Source organism: Protopterus annectens, chromosome 8.part0 (genome assembly GCF_019279795.1).
Source record: "Protopterus annectens isolate FY-2018-M chromosome 8.part0, PAN1.0, whole genome shotgun sequence".
Lineage (NCBI taxonomy): Eukaryota > Metazoa > Chordata > Ceratodontiformes > Protopteridae > Protopterus > Protopterus annectens.
This window is the reverse complement of record NC_056741.1, coordinates 1,270,448,772-1,270,472,335: the sequence shown is the minus strand read 5'-3', so window position 1 is coordinate 1,270,472,335 and position 23,564 is coordinate 1,270,448,772. Positions and strand designations below refer to the sequence as shown.

Below are 23,564 nucleotides of genomic sequence, written 5' to 3'. Positions count from 1 at the left end.
CATGTCTACAACTTTCCTAGTTACCCTAACTTGACCTTTGCCACCTACTACCTATCCCTTCTCCCCTCTTCTAAGAGCTCTTCATATCCACTCTATCTTTAACACATATCTCATCCTATCTGCACTATTACAATGTATATATAACCCAATGACTCTTCTTCTCTTTCGGCTGTTCCCATTAGGGGTCGCCACAGTGTATCATCTGTTTCCATTTCTTCTTGTCCTCTGAATCTTGCTCTGTCACACCAGCCACCTGCATGTCCTCTCTCACCACATCCATAAACCTTATCTTAGGCCTTCCTCTTTTCCTCTTACTTGGAAGCTGCATCCTTAGCATCCTTTTCTCAAAATACCCAGCATCCCTCCTCAGCACATGTCCAAACCAATGCAATCTCGCCTCTCTGGCTTTGTCTCCAAACCATCCAACCTGGGCTGACCCTCTAATATACTTATTCCTAATCCTGTTCACCCTCGTCACAACCAGTGCAAATCTTAACATCTTTAACTCTGCCACTTCCAGCTGTGACTCCTGCCTTTTTGTCAGTGCCACCATCTACAACCCATACAACATAGCTGGTCTCACTACCCTCTTGTAGACCTTTCCTTTCACTCTTACTGGTACCAGTCTGTCACAAATCACTCCTGACACTCTTCTCCACCCATTCCACCCTGCCTGTACTCTCTTCTTCACCTCTCTTCCACAATGACTCTGAAGTGTTTAATGTTTAAATGCTGTCTTTGGAAAGGTATTATTTTTCAACAGGATTATTTATAGACTTAAAAATGTATGTATGCTATATATATTCATGTAATCCATCTGTATTTCTACTGTCTACTGTAATATTTTACTCTGTACTTTGAGCTTTTCTCCCCAGGCCTCCACTGAAAAAGGACATGTGTCCAGTCGGACTTTCCAGGTTTACAAATGTAAAATAATAAATAATAATAATAACACATCTTGGGGTCAGCATAAGCCACACACCTTAGCAATGTCAATGATGATTGCAAATACAATACAATAACCAGCCTGGCTGTTGCTTGTCCTTAGACAGTATAAAAGGGTATTAACCTGACATCCTCTCCCAACCCTGTATTGTACCAATTGTATACAATTCCTGGAATAATGTGGGCTCATGTGGAGTAAGTCCATCAGTTAACCAGTCTACTAGACCTGCAGTACTAGCTACAGTGTTAATCACATGCACATCCCCATCAAGTGCACTGTCTCTCTATATGCAGCTACCATCCCTTACATGAAGGGTGTTCTCATCTCGGGGTGGGGGGGGGGGGGGTTAATGACTGCTCCCAGTTTGAAACCATCTATGAACTTGGTTAGCCAGAGGCCTTTGACATTGGCTTTGACATCTGAGAAGTAGATGACAAAGAGGGGTGGCCCTAGCACAAAGCCACCAATTCTAACCTTCCGGGTCCTATCATTGATCCAGCTAGCAATCCAGCATGTTATAAAGGGTTTTATACCTAGTTCCATAAGTTTGTTAATAATGCCTGTGTTTGGGTATTGAATCAAATGATTTAGCTGTCTGCATTATTCACTGTTGACAGTATGAAGACAAAGATCTCCTAGACTAGGTCATGGGACTTTCAACTTTTGCTAATGTTTTATCTTTTTTTTTCCTGTGAAATGGCCGACATGTGACATAGTGTGAAGTACTTACTATATTTTTGCTAACTGATAGTCCTTCAAGATGGGCATGGCCTTGTTAAGTCAATGTTTCAAGACTGCTGTTGATGGATTACAAAAATGACTTACTTGAAATAACGACAAATCAGCAACAATGGCACCAACCAATCAGATTATAATTAATGCTTCAATAACTAACATTTTATCCTGTACAGTAAACTGCAGTCCATCTGAATCAGTGCTCTACCCTGGTTAACAAATTGTAATTAAATAAATAAATAAAATGGCAAAATAAACCTATCAATGGATATGCACAAGAAGTCAGGCTTGTTATGGCAAAAACTATTATCTAGATTTATTTACTTATTGTGATTATTAAGCAGAACAGTGAACCGGTCTTTGGACCCTTTTCAGCCATGACCCAGATGCATGCAGCACAAATATTACAAAGAAAATTAGTGAAATCTCATAGAGAAGTGAAATACATATGACAAAGCGTGTGCTTCTTTCAGACACATACAGTTTCCACACAGTGAATTGCTTAAAACATCAACACAGCTAGACATCAAATGAACATAATGGAACATATTGGATGTGCAATGTAACAAAAGAGTAGCAAAGTGTTAAAGCAAAACAATGTATAGGTTAATATCACAAATACTTTAAAGCACAATAAATATTTAAGGCTATAACCATATTTCACAAAATATTTTAAAGCAGTTTGTGTTTGTTATAAGAGGTAATTTTGTTTTGAGGATTAGTGATTTTAGCAATACACACAAAAAAATTTTGTTACAAAAAGGTTAGAGTAGGACAAAAATATAGAGGTTTGAGGGGACCAATGGGCAAACTTGGGGAGCTGTGGATGTAAGACAGAGAGAGTGAATAGCTGAGAATTAGACAGTTTCTTACTCTAATGAGTTGGGAGGTAACTGGAAGATATGGGTGCTAAGTTTACTGAGGGGAATTTACCAGACTAGCCATGGTTGTTATGATAAGAATATTTGTGAACTTCCTATAGGGAGCTGAGCAGTTTACTCTGAAATGCTTTCAGATTGGTAATGTTTTCTAAATTCTTGTAGGATCCTGGAACAACTTTGCTGAAGATTCCCTGATTGCAAGAAACCACTCACTGTTCATCACTGTCTTACCATAAAAAAGTGCATTACCCATTCTGGATGTCAGACCATCATTTACAACAAAAAGATGTGAAAATGCTGAATCCAAAGGTGACCTCATTTATGGGCAGCAGTTGCCTGTCTATGAAGAAGACTGTCCACATTTTCAAAGCTTTTATTTTTTATTTTTCATTTGTTAACCAGGTCAACCACTAGACACATACAGGCCTTCTGACTTTGAAGAATATAGGATTATGGATGTTTTCTCTTTTTCACAGTGTTGATTGCCAAGGGAGCAAGGGAGGTGTGGTTGGTGAAGTCCTCACAAGATGAGGTACAGTGATGCTTGCCCTGCAAAACTGCAGATTTTAATGATTTTATCCTCAGTTTTTGGTGAGGTATATATTCTGATGTGTTTGATTTGCCCATTATCTTTGTGGGTACTCTGAATTCAGTTCCTAATAGTGGATCTCATATTCTTCAAAGTGAAAATATACTTCTGTGAAAGTTTTCCCTGAGAATATTGTCATTGTTGTAACATAAACACGTTTAGCATGAAGAGCCTTGCTGTGTATTAACTTTAACTAAGCAAATACTTGTTTGTTCTGTGCTGGAAAGTGGTAGTTACATTCCCCTTCAAAGTAGTAGTCCTTGCACTGTAAGGACCACTTACTAAATTGGTGACTGTCCTTTTTCCTGACTTGCAGATTATACTGTATATGCCTGTTGCTTGGTATCACTAGCTTTTTGGTGTCTATATTCAGTGTATAAAAAAATGCCTCTTCTACTTTGTGCCTCTTTAATTGCTTTCTACCAACTATAAATTGATTGCTCTCTGTAATAACTGGCTTGAGCGAAGGAAGCCCACTACCCCTAGTCCACACCCACCCCTCCATACTCCACAAGTATACTTCCCACATACCCATATCACTTGTGACATCCACTCCCTAAAAGTTCTCAAACAACTTTACAACTATTAAATAAACACTCTTGTTTCTATGCTTCTCCTCCCTACTTCCATCAAACATTTAGAATAATTTCCAACTGCCCTTCTTCATTCCATACTACTTTTCACTATATCCTATCCTTCTCAGACAACTTGCCAACTATACCTGTATTTCATTCCTGAGCAAAACTCTTTCTTCTTCCCATCCCTGCAATCTCCTCAATTGTACTGCAACCAGATTTGTATTTATCGCTCATCTTGTCCTCAATAATATCTCCCAGTCTTCCTCTGGTCTCTTTTTATTGCTTATACCCCTGTCCTCAATCCCTCTGCATCCATACACAATTAAATCAGTACTTTTTTCATTCTACCCTTCCTTACTATACCTGTTTTACACTGCTAACAGACACCTTTCCATATAAATCCACCCTCATTTAATTCAATATTTCCCCTATATCTAGCTATCAAACCCTGTACCAACCTATTAATCCTATCTGTCAAGCCCTATACCTACCTATCGATCCTACCTGTCATCTTTCTCTATTTTAGTTCTTCCATTAATCTCTACTACCTGTAACTGCACCTCTCCACTGTCCTCCCACATGCACTATACATATCCTTACAACCTTATAAATCCCAAATATGCTACTACTTCATCTTCTCTCACTAGCATTTCTCACTATACTCACACTCTCAGCCAGCTATCACAAGTCCCTCTCCCTCTGATGCATACCTGCACCTATCACACAATTCCACAGCACATTTCTCTAATATCTTTTCTAGCCTACTTGACATTAATTACATTAACACCATAAATACTAACAAGCAGCACATGCTCCACCATTATCAAAAGTCATGCATAAACTCAAGCCCGAATATAAGTGGCTTTTCAACACCCACAAAGCTAACTAGACAATAATACAGGGTAGAAATACTCATCCCAATTCTGGACCCACTTATCGAAACACAGACCCCATTAAACCAGCCTCCACACATCCCAAACAGCAGCAGGTTACCTCTGCGACCACCTAGGACTTAAAATACTACACAGTAAACTAAGAAGTCTCTATAATAAAATCACAGAAGGTCATGCCTATATAACTCACTACTCCCCTAATCTCTTCATACCCACAGAAACCTGGTTAATGCCAAATACCAAGAATGCAAAAATACTCCCACCCTGCAGTAGCATTGTCGCCTCACAGCAAGACATTGTCCCATTCAATTCTCAGCTAGAGCGTCTTCTGTGTGGAGGCATGCATGAATGGGCGTGCCTTTGTTGAAGGCTGTATGTCAGGGCTGGTAACTCGGCATGTAAAAATCCACTACCAAACATTAGCGGACCGGAGTTCCCTTTTGGATAAGCCGAAAGACACAACAACAACAACAAAAAAATACTCCCACCAGGTTATAACATACTCAGGCTAGATAGAACCAACAAAAATCTGTTGGAGTTGCTATTTTCTAAGAAATATTTTAGATGTCTCTACTTACCATGATATTATACCCACTTTCATCAGAGATGAACTTCTCCTTTCACTCCTCAAACTGAATGCTCACAAATCTCTAGCCATCACATGTTTGTACATGCCACCTGGTGACAACATACCTATCCTAGAAAAGATCTTCTCCTGGATCTCAGCCTACATCTGTCACCAGCTTCCTCACAGTGAAGAGCCTGTTGTCTCTACATCCAGCTCCAATACTGCAGAAGCTCTGCCACAAGGGCCAACTCCCAAACATTTTCACTGAGAATTTTGTCTTTGTACAAGGTAAGTAAATTTAACACGAAGAACCTTGTTGTGTATTAATTTCATGTAGTCAGTTATGTGCTTGCCTAAGCTGGAAATTAGTTTTAAACACCCCCTTCACAGCAGAGCTGTCTTTGCATTCTAAGGACCACTTACTAAGGTGACCACTCTCCTTTCTCCTGACCAGTAGATTACACTGTATATACCAGCTACTTGACAGGTTTCTGTATTCAGGAAATCAAAGAAAATCTGTTCTACTTTATACCTCTCTGTTAATTGCTTTGTATTGGCTATAAACTGATTACTCCCTGTTATAATTTGACCTAAGGGTGGACTTTGCTACACTCAGATTAATTTCCAAATTTAACCCACAAATGTTCATTACTAACCTATCATCTATGAATGTGAACTTCCTAAAAAACCTCCCCTTAAATTATGTAAAGTAATTCAATACAACTTTATTGGATATCCTAAATAGCCTTGCACCTCCTATAAGGAAGAGACTAAAAACAAGCAATGCAATTTGGCTATCCAAAAAGAGTAGAATGTAAATACAGGAGAGAGAAAAAGCATGGAAAGAACAGCAAAAATATAAAACACCTCAGTATCTTGCAAACTTGCAATCATACTAAAAAGTAAATTAATGAAGACAAAAACTATACTATAATAACTTTCAGAATGATAGTAAACACAACCCTAAAAAATCTGGACATCCTTAAAGAAATATTGCATCCCATCCATAAATTCAGCCCTAACCCCTCTCCCAGTAATGCATTACTCAAAACCACAGTATAATTCAACTCTTATTGCATACCAAGTATAGGGCAAAGATTCCCTAACATCCCATCCTAACCCAGGCCAGCAGCCACATATCATCACATCCATTTTCACCTTCAAACCTGTGCCCACATCTTATATAAAACTACTCTTAAACAAACTCTTCCTCTACTTCAGCAAATACCTTAAAATAGCAGCTGATAGCATTGTCTACCCTGGCTCAATCCTAATAAATATGTCAGTCCAAGAATCCCATGTTCCATCTCTCTGGAAAAGGTTACACATTATGCCTCTGCACAAAGGAAGGAATTCAATAGACATTACTAGCTTTAGACCTATAGCAATTCTATACCCCTTCTCTGAATTATTTGAAAAACGTATTCATAAACAATTGCTAAACTACTAAACTATCTCCTGTAGGAAGAACTCCTATCCCCACAGAACATGGCTTCCATCCTTCCCATAGTACTAGTATTGCCCTTCTAACCTATATAGATATTGTCAATAAAACTAGAGATAATGGCAAACTAGTCTCCTCCTTATTTCTAGACATGTCTAAAGTCTTCAGCACAGTTTGTCACACAAACATCTACTTCCAGTGTCCTCATTAGGCCTCTCTCTGTCCATCCTTCTATGGTTCAAAATCTACCTGTCCAATAGGTGTCAGTCAGTAAAATGGCACTCCACCCTCTCAGGCACTAAACTTGGTCCCCTCCTCTTTAACATTCTCACCAACAACCTCCACACAGCCATGAAACAGGCCTCCCTAATATAGCACACAGATGACGCCACACTTATTTGCATATTTGACAACATGGTATGCCTCCAAAATTACTCAGGAAGCTTTAACAGCAATTGAAACTTGCCTTTGTAACTCACAGCTCATGCTCAACCCTAAAAAAAAAAAAAAAACTACTATTCCCCCTCCCCAAGTCCCTTTCCCATGAAAAATAAAACAAAATAAAAAAATAAAGTCCTCTCATGATAAAACTATCATTGAAGTCAGTCTCATAGCAAATTATTAGGGATGATAGTGGATGATAATCTTAAATTTGATCTGCATATACAAAATTGCATAAGAAAAACTCATAAAAAACTAAGAATGCTTAATAAGGCAAAAAACTTTCTCACTGACGCACCTAAAGGTACACCTGCCCGCACTTCTTTATGATGCTGCTATCATTACCAACCTTCAGGTGTCACAAAAATCAAAACATGAGCAATGCTATAACAAAGCTGTGAAGTTTGCAGCAAATACCTCTTTCAGAACTCACCACTGTAAGCACTAAAAGGCCTATAACGGTTAGAACTACCCTGTCAACTAACATATACACAGATTCTTACCACCTATAAAATTATCTAGAATTCATCTGCTTGTCCAGCACTAAATAACATTCTACACAACTATATAAAAACAACCATTTAAAAAAATCGTATCCTTTATTAGATTAGTACTAGGCTAACTGTCCTAGTTGGCCATTTTAAGCTTTGCTAATTACCCCATGTGAGAATCAAACCCTGCACCATGCATTTATAAGGTAAACACCTTAACCATTATGCCAGCCTCCCACCCCAAAAGCATGGATAATGTAAGCATCGATCCCACTACTTCTCTCATCTTAAGCAAGCACTCTACCATTTGGGCTAATTCCCCTGACTGATCTATCCATTAGGTCAATACCTTACATCCCATCCTTCAAAAGTATTCTGAAAGACTTCCTAGCCAAAACATGTCTCTTTTCTTGCTCAGCACCATGAGATCCCTAAATGTGAACAAATACTTATCCATTCCTTACATCTCCTTACTCTTTCTTCTTCACTCCCGTCCTTTCTTCTACCAATTTCTCTTCCCTGGCTTTGTCTCTAAATATACCATAAGCCTGCATTTCTCTCACTTCATATTGCAGTTCCTGTTTGTACCATACTAACTTACCTTTAATTTCTCTGTAAGCCATTCTTAACCAATGTTTTCATATTATGTCTAATTTGGTAGAATTATTTAAACTGTATTTGTTTTTTGAATTATTTCTAAAGTCTGTAAAATTCTTGTTCTTAAAATGTTTATATTACTTTGGAGCTTTTCTTCACAGGCCTCTGCTGAGCATGAGCTCCTACCCAGTCAGAAATACCTGGTAATAAAATGTCAACAAATAAATAAATGCATACATTCATACATACATAAGACTAGAACCCCACTTGCCAGGAAACATTAACATAGACTGGCAACAGACAGCCCTAGAAAAAAACAACAAATTCAATTCAGCTACATGGCTTGTCTCATTTGATCAAGACTCCAACTAGAATTAACAAGGCTACATCTAAAGAAGCCAAAAGGCAAACAACAACATTTAAAGAATCCAGCCTAGAATGGATTCTAACATCCACCCTAAACAATGTTGCCCCAAGTAGTGGCCCACCTGATAGCCTAAGCGAACACCAGCTATACAACCTAATCAGATGCCCTAAGCAGCCCCACAAGGTCCATAACTATAACACAGTCAGAAACATCAGTAACTTCAGTAAAGAAACTTTTACTTCCAGCCTGCTCCAAGTCAGCTAGGCACAGTTTAAAATGTTTCCCCTTAATGAAGCAGTAGATATGTGTAATACATATTTTTAAATATTCTATCATAGAAATACCCATTACAAACCAAAAGAGTTAAAAACAAACTAGTCCCTTACATAACTAAAAAAGAAAAAAACAAAGCAGCTCATGCAACTTAGAGATAAAGGCTTGAATTCATAGCTATAAACCAAGAAGTCTCAAATATCCCTGCAACAATATAGGCTGTTAAGGAACCATAGAAAACAATGTATAAAACAGGACAAAAACACTTATAACGACAACACCCAAAATTCATCATCAAGCAATCCAAAAAAAAAATAATTCTGGAAATCAATAAATACATTGCTCAGTCTTACAAAATCAACCCAGCCCAGACTACTCCAAACCAATAACTTGCAAAGCATGGCTTCACAATTTAACTCATATTTTATAAATACAGTAGCCTCTCTCCTACAAAACAAAACTACAAATGCAGCCATCCCACTCCAATTATTGAAGCAACAACAAAACTTCACACTCACTCCAGTGCCACCATCTATAATTAAAAACATCAGAGCACACTTGACTACCACTGCTCCTGACCAACTTCAAACTAAATATCTCTAACTCACTCACAGTAGTCTTACATATCCTGTCTCACTTCTAATAAACCACTCAGTCCAAGAAAAATATGTTTCCACCTTATGCAAAAAAAAATCCTATATAATACCCCTCTATAAAGGAGGCTAATAAGCTGAGCTCACAAACTATAGCCCAGTCACCATTCTCTCACCCTTATTCAAAATCTTGGAAAGATGTATTCACTCTCAACTTACTACTTATATTACTACTCATAACCTCCTCTTTCCCTCACAGCATGGTTTCAGACCCAGTCATAGTAAAATCACTGCCCCTCTAAGGTTCACAGAGGTAATAAATCACAATAGAAATAGTCTTAAAAAATATTTTAGACCAATCATAACCTTTCATGTGGAGCAACATTTGTAGGTGGGTTTCAGATGCTTGACTTATTCTGCAAAAATAAGAAAAACACCACTAGCCCTAAACCTCATGCATATTACATGTCCTGAGAGCTAACAGGTACCTTTATTAGTTTCAGGCAGAAAACCCTTCTGATAACCCTTACCATCTCAAACTCTTTGTCCTGCCCCAGTTTTGCTCCCTTATGATAACCATAACAAAAGCAATCAGCCTATATCCCTTACTGTATACCCAAATGTCTATGTCACTGTACACTATGCAAGAAGTGACTTTACCACCCACACTCTGTAGTTTGTACCTTGACTAATCACACATAACACATATACGTTTACTAAAGAAATGGCATTTAAGGAAAATCAGTTACCTTTCAATCTGTATCCCACCATGTATGCCTAGGATGTCATCAGGCTAAGAATCCTACACTTTAGTTATTCTCCAGCCTATATTGCCTTTAAATACTTAACAATAATCTTTCTGTATCCCCTATCCTCTGAAACGCATAATCCTACATGACGTCTACAAAATAGCTTCTTAAGACAAAACACAGTGTATGATGGTGTTACTCAGTGCAAAGATACTAACTTTTTTATATTCTGCATTACTATTTAATCCAACCCAGTTGCCTAAAGTACAATCTCTCCCCATGCCATGTGTATTAGAAGGCCACTTTTTTTGAGCTGGCATGCATGTTGCGTCTGCTGTGCTCATCCCTGTATTCAGAAGAACAATTCCTAATAAACACTGCACCCCCACTGTTGAGGGGTGGAGGGAAGTGTATAAGCATTGTTTCACTTACTTTTTTTTTTTAATTCAGACCTTATGTATCCCCGTTGATCCATATTCCTGAGTTTTTAAAATATGGTTCTTGTTCCTGACTTTTTTTCACATTTTTCATATCCCTTTATTGATTTTATACTTAATTAATCATGCCTGTTATGGCATGAACATTTGTTAGCAGCCTTTCCCATGTGTGCTGCTCCCTGCATGCACTTACATAACACATGCTCATGCTATTCTAAGACCAGCAAACCAGTCACTAGCCAGGAAGCCATGATCTCAGTCCCTCAGTGGCTCGGCCTAACCATAAGGCAGATGGTAAAAATAAAAGACTAAAGCCATTTGCTCACCCACTGCATATGAAAGACATCATTTAGAGCAGCAAACAATTTAACTAACCTCCATCCTGTCAAGTCTCTTCAACAAGCAATAATGTTGGAAATAATCACTCAGTTTATTTAACCAGCTGTGGAATGTTCCAGAAGTATCCAGTCCACCGAAAGTAGCATACACTGCTCCACTTGATATTGACTGTTCCTTAAGGCATAAAAACACACAGTTAAGCATATAACCCTTCAAGAACCATTAAGACTGCACATGGCTTTTTTGTTTAACTCATCTTCTCTATCTTAAGATCAGCACTTTGGACTAAGATCCACAGTTCTGCACAGCTTTCAGGGAATACTAAAACAGCTATGCCCTCTCTATGGCCCTAACTTACTCATTCTTGCTGTAAGGGCTAAAACTCTTAAAACACTCCATGAAAGGAAAAAGACATTTGATAATGGTTCACCTAGTATTCAAGAATTTCACCTGTAATGATACCTCCTTAGCAACTTTTAAAATTAGTCTCTTTAATTTCTCTTTTTTTTTCTCTTCCTCTTGTTAGCAACTAAGAGTCTAAGAGATAGCCTGCTTTCCTTAATAAAGAGCTGCTTAACTATTCCATAGTAATCCAGTCTAACCACACCCTCGATATCCCAACATTTTACAAATGTCATCCTTTTTAGCTGTTACCTTTCTGACCATCCTCCCTCCTTAGAACTTTGTTCCATTTTTCTTATGACCTACCAAACTGGGTCTAGCTGTAAGATTTAAGATGTAGTGTCATCACTATACAAACGATCCTGAAGTCATGCAAGTAGAGGCACTTCCCAGCTCAGAAGATTCTTAAAAAGATCTTACAGAAGTGAAATTACTAGACTTAAGTTTATGGAAACTTAGCAATGTTGCAATAGGTTTTATTCAACAGCCTTAAAGTGCTATAAGCTCATACTAAGCAGTTCGTCTGCAGGGTATTGCAGGCCTAACCAATATCCAGACAGTGACCAAAAGCAAGAATTAAATCCTGTACTTTATGTCTATGAAGCAGATACCACTTTTAATCATGAGGTTCATTTGAAGTTTCACCATTTGTCATCAGTTTATGATTTACAGAGGTTTGTGTCTAGACATTTTAATTGCACGTAAATCTAATTTTATGATCTGCTGTTGGAGACTTAAACAATATAATTAAGAATTTCTTGTACCATTAAGTCTTTATTTTCTAGGTAGTCCATATTCTCCCTATTTCACTTTTGTTTACTATGTATACTCACTGTCCTTGTACACTACCTGCGTTTCTTCCCGAGATCTATACCTACAATTGCAAGAATCCACTTTATGAGTCTTCAAGACCTTGGTCTTTTGCCATCCTCAGGCAAAGAATCTAATAACAATGGTGTTTGTTGCTACCTATATTATATTGTGAATTTTAAACTGTCAGTGAATATTCTCATCGGTAATGTCTGACCTACTGCAATAGCTGGTAATGAATTTATCTTGGATTTGCTGTAAACTGCTGGGCAGGTTTGGGGAGCTGTATTAACTCTCAGACCTGATGAGATCCTCTATTGCTATAAAATCTAACACAACTGTTTACTACAAAGTCTGCTTTCTGGTACAAAAACTGCAACTTTTCTAAAGAGTCTTGCTATCTGTATACAAAACTTGCTGCTAAATTTACAAACCTGTTTAGCTACTATTCAAAATAGTATTGCTCTGTAAGATTAAACCTGCTGTCTATGCTTTACAAGGCACATGGCAATGCTAGCCTGATACCTCTGTTCTTCTCTCCACAGTTGTCATCTGCACTGTTGTTTGATGCTGTTCACGTGGTCGTTAGTGCAGTGCGGCAGCTGAACAGGAGCCAAGAGATTGGTGTAAAGCAGTTATCCTGCATGTCACCCCAGATATGGCAGCACGGTACCAGCCTGATGAACTACCTACGTATGGTGAGTTTGAGTGGGGAGCACGTTCATCACAAAAAATGGAATATAAAATCCATGCTATAGTAGTATCAAACTACAATACCTGTGAACCTAGAAAAGAGGACAGCATCTGAAATAAAACAAGAATTTCATATAAACACAGAGCATGCCAGAGATTTAAATGCTTTTAAGTTGATTAAACCATTTAAGCCATGTAACCCAGTTGAAGCTTCTTTTTCTAAAGATAACATTGTGTCTGTTTTTTGCGACTATGCAGCTATCTAATGCATTTTGTTCTGCCTGTTTAACTCCACACTTATTTCAGGAGCTGTCCCTTCTGTCATCCATTATGCCATCTCTCAGTCACAGCGTGTGCTCATGCAGCAACTGGTTGCGTACACTCTAATGTGAGGCACTGCAAGTGCCAACCTGCTGCTCTCTGTAATGTGCTTATTCACAGGAAGTGACTAACATTTAATTGCACCTGCATGGCACTGATGTGGAAAAGTGATTTTATGCTGTTTTAAACAGACTAATCTTAACACAGTTCCACTTGTTTGAAGTTCTCTCTGCCTTTTGTCTCGTACAGACGCTGCTGACAGAAAAGAGCAATAAAGTTATCTAGAGCAGGAGACACAGTTGGCAACTGCACTATGAAACATCTTAATGATACTCATAAAAATAAGACCTCATCTTTCTTAATTTTTAAATTTGATTCAGGCATATTTAAATATTGATATCTTATGACTAACGCTGTTAATTTTTAACATGATGCAAACTAAAAATGGCTAAGAGCTACAGAAATATGTGGACTAATAAAATGCTGCAAACTGATAACAGTACTGTTCTTCCCTGCCTTCTAGATTCCCCAGGTGTATTTATAGGCTTGGGCATTCATAGAGCAGAAGAAATATGAATAGCAATTCTCCTCCTCTGGGACAGAAACCTAAGCTAAGTTATTGCAATGCTAGCCTTTAACCAAGGCATGGTAATACAGCAGCAGCAAAATGTGAATCATCCTAAAGATAGCCATCTTGCCATGGCTGACGAAGAAAGCAGGAGAATGTAGAACGATATATAACTTTGCCCGTTTTGCTCTGTACACTTTGCTAGTACCTGATAAATAATGCCAGATGTTGGTTTGAAAAGGGGTGGCTATTGTTTACCTCAGTACTCCATTACTGGTGGGAGCAATCTTTGAGAATCATTACAGCTGAGAAATCTGGAATAATGTTCATCCATCAAGTAGCAATACACAGGGAGAAAAGGAGGGTACACTCATGCCCTCAAAAAGAAAGAAAAATAATATTTCTTACCTGTTTATCTTAAAATCCCCATCATTCCTTCCTGTACTCATGTTTATTGCATAAGTTTGTATATCCATCCTTTTATTATCTGTTACATTGAGAGATGCACCTCTACTGACTTTGTCTTCTGCCTATCACACTGCATTGTCCCATGTTTATCCCTCTGACTGGTTCAAGTAAAGCAACTCCATGGTCATTCAGTTTGGATCTGATCAGATTATAATACAACCTTCAGTTGCATCTGTCCCATCCTTTTTTATATTGTTTGGTGTTAGTGATATTCTAGATTATGCTTATCACATGTTTTCTGTCTCATAGTAACTCCATTATGTCATGTCATTAACCATCGTCACCTACTTCTGTCCATCGTATCGCCACTGTGGCCATCTCTGTGATACTTTCAACAATGCCATGCTACAAGACGGTGCATGGTCATCTTTTGGTAAGTTGCTGGAGAATGTGAAAAAAAGTAAACGTTTGAAATGAATTTCTATAGTTGTTGCATCCAGTTAACTTTATCCAAATCCTCACACCATAAACACATTTAATATCTATAATTTGTTATTAAGTACATAGAATTGAAAAAGTTGATATTTAGGACCTCATTTGCAAGTTATGCAGTAACACAGGTTATTATAACAAGGGCTGGCTGTAGCTGCACAGTGGTCATATTTGTTTTAGGCAAATCCATCCATCCATCCATCCATCCATCCATCCATCCATCCATCCATCCATCCATCCATCCAGTAATAATCCACCTTTTCTCCATCTTATTTGCTACTGTTAAAATGGATCATGTATGTGATCCTTACATGAGTTACCATTTCACTTAAGATGTCAGTAGTCTACAGTGTATGACAACAAACTGAATACTGTTTGATATAAAGGAGCACAAAGCTATCATACTGTACCAATTCACCTGTGTTTGTTTATGCAGACTGCTAGACACATACTCTAAACTAATGTGATATTTCATTTTTCAATCGAACTAAGCTCTACTGTTCATTAGATAATACTTGTTTGTGGTGGTCTCTTAAAGACTGATCAGCTTAGCTTGCAATGGTTTGCCAAAGTTTACTAGTTATAGAGGAATTTAAAGTGAAATTGCAATGTACCATGCACTATCACAGTTGGTTGCATTTTTAATATAATAAAATGGCATTTATTCTTCCATGGAAATGACAAATCTTATTCAGCCACTCTGCAGTCCATGTCCATGCACTTCCCCTAAAGTAACTGTTACTAAGACAGACACATCTTAATTGTAGAATAAGTACCCCTTTGCCAACCAAGAGCATCTGGACCCTTAGAGACAAAAAGCGGGGTCCAGAAAGACAGACAGACAGAAAACGTAACTAAAGAACTAGACATTCTCTAAACATTTATTAGTCTGTCATTTATTATACAACAGTTGTGAAGAACCTTTCTAACTCTTGAATAAGAGCCAAAAAGCATAGATTTTGTTTTGGCAATGTTGAGTATCAGATGTTCGGTGCAAGCCGTGAGCACTGAAAGGTCTTTATCAAGGCTGGATTTGATGAATACGGTAGAAGCAGAAGAAATCCAATAAACGTGTGACTGGCCTGTGAAAGAATCTTAAGGGATAAATGGTCACTGATGATATTTTGAACTGGGATAAAAGTGCATGATGTAAAATATATTCCCCTGTGGAATGCTGGAATGGTTAAGTAAGAAATGAGAGAAGATATATCCAAGTGTCCGCTTTAAAACTGCTGATAAATAAGCAGTCCAAGAACTACTTTGTTAGTCTGTAGGGTAAGTTGCGCTGCTTGTGTGTGCTGATTACTAAAGGCTGATCACTGCACATTTGAAGCCCTTAGTTAAATCTATGAAGGTGACATAACAAAAGCTCTCACTCGTACTGTTAAGTATGGGACCAGTTAGAAGCCGCAGGGCTGTTCACAATATTGTCTTTATAAAACTGCATTGATAGCTAAAGAGAAGGCCTTGCTTGTTAACATCAAGCTGTGTTGCTACCAGCCGTTCTAGAATTCTGGCACAACAGAATAACATTGAGAGTCGCTTACACCAAGTAAGGAAGTCAGCATCAAGGATTGTGGGAAGATGTGTAACCACAGTCTCTTTATAAAGTATTTTAAGGTAATGAGTGGCTACAAACATGCAACAGAGGAGTTTTCTGCCAGAAGTGAAAGACTGGAGTTTGCAAACTCAAAAGTGCGAAAAATAAACAGCAATCCACACTCCAGGTAGTGAATTCTGAAACTCACTGTTATGTAACTTTAATTTTTTTGCATTGGGTTATCATTTCCCCTGCACCCAATGACATTGGGAGCTATGTCAGTATTCCATATGAGCTATGAGTATTCCAGCTGAGCTATGTCAGTATTCCATCTGAGCTATGAGTATTCCAGCTGAGCTATGTCAGTATTCCAGCTGAGCTAAGAGTATTCCAGCTGAGCTATGTCAGTATTCCAGCTGAGCTATGGCAGCATTCCAGCTGAGCAATGGCAGTATACCAGCTGAGCTATGAGTATTCCAGCTAAACTATGTCAGTATTCCAGCTGAGCTATGGCAGTATTCCAGCTGAGCTATGTCAGTATTCAAGGTAACTGTATTCTAAGTCTGAGCTTGCACTACCCCAGATTAGAAGCAATATTTCAAGGTACTATAACCTGCAACTTAGCATATTCATTTCCAACTTTACTTGCACAATCTTGTTATTCTAAGGTTCACAATTAGGCTTTGTAATTGCAACAAGTATCCCACCAGAAGGACAGCAGTGAAGGCTTTTTTCCAGGAACCAAGGTTTTAATCCATCTCTTCTATGACTGAACTAATCTGACAGAGGTGTTTAAAGTCCATGCACCTGTTTCCTGATCATGCTCTTGAAATAAAAAGTGTGAATGTAAGATTCAGTGACCTAAATCATGGAATTAAAGGAAGACATGGAAGAGACTGAGGAGTCAGTGAGTTAAATGCTAACTCTTGCTAAATTCCTTTGATATTGTGAAAGTGTGTGTTAAATGGCCGTCAGTGGAGAAGACAGATGCTATGGTGGTTTCTGTACTTATAGCATGTATAGGCTAGAATAGTACCGGATAGTCTAGGAGTCCATTTTCCTAAAGAATTACTTTAATGTTCATATCTGTTTACATTACTTCATTTTTCCTGCCTCCTTTTTCTTAAATGCAAGTGCAAAACAGAGCTCAGTGAGCTGAGAATAGTCTATGTGCTTTACAATGATAAGTAGAAGAATTAGGAGATGTGGAGGCAGGTCAGCAGGTCAGACACCTTACATATTCCTATATGTACTTGTTATAAAACAAAGAGACAATTCTAAGTTGTAGCTGACAGAGTATGAGCACTATACAATGATCAGTCAGGGCTGAAGGTAGAATGAAGGTACTAATCTCTGGCCTACTGGTTATAACAAGGTCAAGAAGACAGTGCTTCCATGCCCTCCCTTGTCTAAACCTGAGGTGGTTTGGGCTCACTGAGTGTCTGAGTGAAGTTATGACACATATGTAAAAAGCTTTAAGCTTCATAGCTGCACCATTTTCATTCAGCTTGTCTTTCTTAAATAAAATATTCAAGAGAACTCCTGTTTGAAGACAGGTTTGCAGATGGAGGATGAAGCATGAAGGAGATGCAAAGTATTGTGTTTCCACCAAGGGTACTGCCATTAACAAGCTATGCTGCAGCAGTCTCATCTGCTGGTGAACACAAGCCCGGTATAGTGAAAGATAGGTACCTTCTAGTCAGTAATAGTACAATGCCTCTGTACTATGAATTGGGCCTATTCTTGTCATATGTGGAAATAAATTCACTAACATGATCTAGCCAGGCAAAATACTCATATTGTAGACAGTATATATAAATGAATAGCACATACTGGGGTTACCAAAAAGCAGGGCTGAGCTTTTTATATTCCTAAAATACAAAATATAGTCTCAGAATCAATTAATAATTAATCTACATCAGTGTCATAACTAAGACAGGGCAAAGGAGGACACTGCCCCAGGCATAAGGTCTTAGGGAGCACAACCAGCAAGTGGCAATAATGTGTGTGTGCAGAACAAGTATTCATTTACTTCATAAATGAAACCCAGATTTGAACAAAGTTTTAGAAACAATGCCCAACAATTGAATAATATCTAGTGTGGTTATGGTGCCTTCATGTTTTTAAGTAATAGTGCTCATATGTGAACTAAAGGTCAAGCTTAGTAATAGTGCTCTTAAGTGAACTAAGGGTCATGCTTAGTAATAGTGCTCTTAAGTGAACTAGGGGACATGCTTAGTAATACTGTTCTTAAGTGAACTAAGAGTCATGCTTAGTAATAGTGCTCAGGTGAACTAAGGGTCATGCTTAGTAATAGTGCTCTTAAGTGAACTAAGGGTCATGCTTAGTAATAGTGCTCTTAAGTGAACTAGGGGACATGCTTAGTAATACTGTTCTTAAGTGAACTAAGAGTCATGCTTAGTAATAGTGCTCGTAAGTGAACTAAGGACCATGATTAGTAATAGTGCTCTTAAGTGAACTAAGTGCCATGCTTAGTATAAGTGCTCTTAAGTGAACCAAGTGTCATGCTTAGTAATAGTACTCTTAAGTGAAGTAAGGGTCATGCTTAGTAATAGTGCTCTTAAGTGAACTAAGATCCATGCTTAGTAAAAGTGCTTTTAAGTGAACCAAGTGTCATGCTTACTAATAATGCTCTTAAGTAAACCATGGATCATGATTAGTAATAGTGTTCTTCAGTGAACCAAGGGTCATGCTTAGTAATACTACTCTTAAGTGAACTAAGGGTCATGCTTAGTCATACTGCTCTTAAGTGAACTAGGGGACATGCTTAGTAATACTGTTCTTAAGTGAACTAAGAGTCATGCTTAGTAATAGTGCTCATAAGTGAACTAAGGATCATGCTTAGTAATAGTGCTCTTAAGTGAACTAAGGGCCATGCTTAGTATAAGTGCTCTTAAGTGAACCAAGTGTCATGCTTACTAATGATGTTCTTAAGTGAACCATGGATCATGCTTAGTAATAGTGCTCTTAAGTGAACCAAGGGCCATGCTTAGCAATAATGTTCTTAAGTGAGCCAGGGGTCATGCTTAGTAATAATGTTCTTAAGTGAGCCAAGGGTCATGCTTAGTAATAGTGTTCTTAAGTGAACCAAGGGTCATGCTTAATAATAGTGTTCTTATTGAACCATGGATCATGCTTAGTAATAGCATTCTTAAGTGAACCAAGGGTCATGCTTAGTAATAATGCTCTTAAGTGAACTAGGGGACGTGCTTATTAATAGTGTTCTTAAGTGAACTAAAGGTCATTTTTAGTAAAAGTGTTCTTAAGTGACATAAATGTCATGTTTACTAATAGTGTTCTTAAGTGAACCATGGATCATGCTTAGTAATAGTGTTCTTAAGTGATCTAGGGGTCATGCTTGTTAATAGTGTTCTTAAATGAACCAAGGATCATGCTTAGTAATAGTGCTCTTAAGTGAACTTGGAGTCAGGCTTATTAATAGTGCTCTTAAGTCATATGGGGGTCATGCTTGGTAGTAGTGTTGTTAAATCAACTAAGGCTCATGCTTATACCTTTACTTTTTGCAAAAGAAAAATGTTCTTCACAGGAAGATTATTCTTTGGCCTGAATGATGTGACATCCATGCACTGATTCTTATTTTTCATCAGCACATGGTGTCCTTCAAACAGGAGTGTTCTTCATCCTTTCTGGTAGTAGCAGCTTACCATTTCATTTTATTTTTCTGCCAGTTGTCACACCTGCTGACATTAAAATGTACTATCACTTTCGATTTCGTAGCACAAGGTTTTTTTTCATAAAAAATGCTTGCTTGCATAACCCCCCCCCCCCCAATAGAATGTACTCACTTTCTGCACCCTCTAAACATGCAGGTTATCTTCTACTTCCACTGGATATTTTCTGTCTTGAGAGTTTGGTTTGTTTTTCTGATATTACCCATTAGTTTGGGCTCACAGTAGAAACACTTTTCTCCAGTTATTGCATTTGTTTTTACTGTTAAGTGGTGAGCAATCAGTTCTGCCTCTTCCTGGTATGTCATGTATTGGAAATATCTTATTAAGCTGATATCAATAAACATGAGGATGGGGAAAGCACTGGGTCTACAACAGGAACTCTTGATTACTCATCTGTGACACCCAAGTATTTTTGCCTGTACTTTGACCTACAAAGGTTACTATAGGCCAGTTGATAATTCACTGCACATTGTGTACTTAGACCTATAAAGGTTATGATAGGTCAGTTGATAATTCACTGCACATTGTGTACTTAGACCTCTAAAGGTTAACATAGGTCAGTTGATAATTCACTGCACATTGTGTACTTAGACCTCTAAAGGTTAATATAGGTCAGTTGATAATTCACTGCACATTGTGTACTTAGACCTATAAAGGTTATGATAGGTCAGTTGATAATTCACTGCACATTGTGTACTTAGACGTATAAAGGTTACGATAGGTCAGTTGATAATTCACTGCACATTGTGTACTTAGACCTCTAAAGGTTAATATAGGTCAGTTGATAATTCACTGCACATTGTGTAATTAAACCTCTAAAGGTTAATATATGTCACTTGATAATTCACTGCACATTGTGTACTTAGACCTATAAAGGTTAATATAGGTCAGTTGATAATTCATTGCACATTGTGTACTTAGACCTATAAAGGTTAATATAGGTCAGTTGATAATTCACTGCACATTGTGTACTTAGACCTATAAAGGTTATCATAGTGTGGATGGCAGGAGAAATGGGGTAGGGGTTATACTAAAGGAACAATATGCCAAGAGTGTTTTAGACGTGAAGAGAGTGTCTGACAGAGTGATGTTCATGAGGCTCGAAATTGATGGTGTAATGATGAATGTTGTTAGTGCATATGCTCCACAAGTTGGGTGTGCGATGGATAAGAAAGAGAAATTTTGGAGTGAGTTGGATGAAGTTGCGGTGAGTGGTGAGTGTACCCAAGGGTAAGAGACTAGTGATTGGAGCAGACTTTAATGGGCATGTTGGTGAAGTGAACAAAGGGGATGAGGAAGTGATGGGTAGGCATGGTGTTAAGGAGAGGAATGCAGAAGGTTAGATCATTGTGGATTTTGCGAAAATGATGGACATGGCTGTGGTGAATACGTATTTTAAGAAGAGGGAGGAGCATAGGGTGACATACAAGAGTGGAGGAAGATGCACAAAGGTGGATTATATCCTATGTAGGAGGGCCAGTCTGAAGGAGATTAGAGACTGTAAAGTGGTGGCAGGGGAAAGTGTAGTTAAGCAGCATAGAATGGTGGTCTGTAGGATGATGTTGGTGATCAAGAAGAGGAGGAGGAGTGTGAAAGCAGTGCCAAGGATTAAATGGTGGAAGTTAAAAAAGGGTGATTGTGAAGTGGAGTTTAGGGAAGAGTTAAGACAGGCACTGGGAGGCAGTAGAGAGTTACCGAATAGCTGGGTAACTACAGCAGAACTAGTAAGGGAGACTGCTAGAAAGATGCTTGGTGTGACATCTGGACAGAGGAAGGAGGACAAGGAGACCTTGTGGTGGAATGAGGAAGTACAGGAGAGTATACAGAGGAAGTGGCTGGTGAAGAAGAAGTGGGATTGTCAAAGAGATGAAGAAAGTAGACATGAGTATAAGGCGATGAGGCACATGGCAAAGAGAGAGGTGGCAAAAGCTAAGGATAAGGCGTATGGAGAGTTGTATGAGAGATTGGACACTAAAGAGGGAGAAAAAGGACCTGTACCGATTGGCTAGACAGAGGGACAGAGCTGGGAAAGATGTGCAGCAAGTAAGGGTGATAAAGGATAGTGAGGAAAAGGTACTCACAAGAGAGGAGAGTGTGTTGAGTAAATGGAAAGCGTATTTTGAGAGGCTGATGAATGAAGAGAATGAGAAAGAGAGAAAGTTGGATGATGTGGGGATAGTGAATCAGGAAGTAAAACAGATTAGCAAGGAGGAAGTAAGGACAGCTATGAAGAGGATGAAGAATGGGAAGGCTGTTGGCCCAGATGACATCCCAATGGAAGCATGGAGGTGCTTAGGAGAAATGGCAGTGGAATTTTTAACTAGATTGTTTAATGAAATTTTGGAAATTCAGAGGATGCCTGAGGAGTGGAGAAAAAGTGTTTTGGTACCTATCTTTAAGAATAAGGGTGATGTGCAGAGCTTCAGTAACTACAGAGGGATAAAATTGATCAGTCACAGCTTGATGTTATGGGAGAGAGTAGTAGAATCTAGGTTAAGAAGGGAGGTGATGATTAGTGATCAGCAGTATGGTTTTATGGCAGGAAAGAGCACTACAGATGCAATGTTTCCTCTGAGAGTGTTATTGGAGAAATACAGAGAAGGTCAGAAGGAGTTGCATTGTGTCTTTGTAGACTTGGAGAAAGCATATGACAGGGTGCCTAGAGGAGAGTTGTGGTATTGTATGAGGAAGTCGGGAGTGGCAGAAAAGTATGTAAGAGTGGTACAGGATATGTATGAGGGTAGTGTGACAGTGGTGAGGACTGCAGTGGGAGTGACAGATCCGTTTAAGGTGGAGGTGGGATTACATCAAGGATCAGCTCTGAGTCCTTTCTTATTTGCAGTGGTGATAGACAGGTTGACAGATGAGATCAGACAGGAGGCCCCATGGACAATGATGTTTGCAGATGACATTGTGATCTGTAGTGAGAGTAGGAATCAGGTTGAGGAGACTCTGGAGAGGTGGAGATATGCTCTAGAGAGCAGAGGAATGAAGGTCCGCAGGGATAAGACAGAATATATGTGTGTAAATGAGAGGGAGGGCAGAGGAATGGTGAGGATGCAGGGAGTAGAGTTGGTAAAGGTGGATGAGTTTAAGTACTTGGGATCAACAGTTCAGAGTAATGGTGAATGTGGAAGAGAGGTGAAGAAGAGAGTAAAGGCAGGGTGGAATGGGTGGAGAAGAGTGTCAGGAGTGATTTGTGACAGATGGGTACCAGTAAGAGTGAAAGGGAAGGTCTACAAGACAGTAGTGAGACCAGCTATGTTATATGGGTTGGAGAGAGTGGCATTGACAAAAAGGTAGGAGTCAGAGCTGGATGTGGCAGAGTTAAAGATGTTAAGATTTGCACTCAGTGTGACTAGGATGGATAGGATTAGGAATCAGTATATTAGAGGGTCAGCTCATGTTGGACAGTTTGGATACAAAGCAAGAGAGACGAGATTGCGTTGGTTTGGACATGTGCAGAGGAGGGATGATGGGTATATTGGGAAAAAGATTCTAAGGATGGAGCTGCCAGGTAAGAGGAAAAGAGGAAGGCCTAAGATAAGGTTTATGGATGTGGTGAGAGAGGATATGCAGGCGGTAGGTGTGACAGAGCAAGATGCAGAGGATAGGAAGAAATGGAAAGAGATGATCCGCTGTGGCAACCCCTAACGGGAAAAGCCGAAAGATGATGATGATGATGATGATAATTCA

General features: G+C 38.7%; 1 protein-coding gene across 3 annotated transcripts in view; it reads left to right on the top strand.

The window, feature by feature from the left end:
- The window catches only part of GRIK5 (glutamate ionotropic receptor kainate type subunit 5), a 3,838,183-nt gene that overhangs the window by 3,227,481 nt on the left and 587,138 nt on the right, over positions 1-23,564 (top strand). For all 3 annotated transcript variants that reach the window (XM_044080789.1, XM_044080790.1, XM_044080791.1), the window contains one exon: positions 12,679-12,831. In XM_044080789.1, the coding sequence (XP_043936724.1) occupies positions 12,679-12,831 (153 nt within the window). The remainder of the gene's footprint in view (positions 1-12,678; positions 12,832-23,564) is intronic.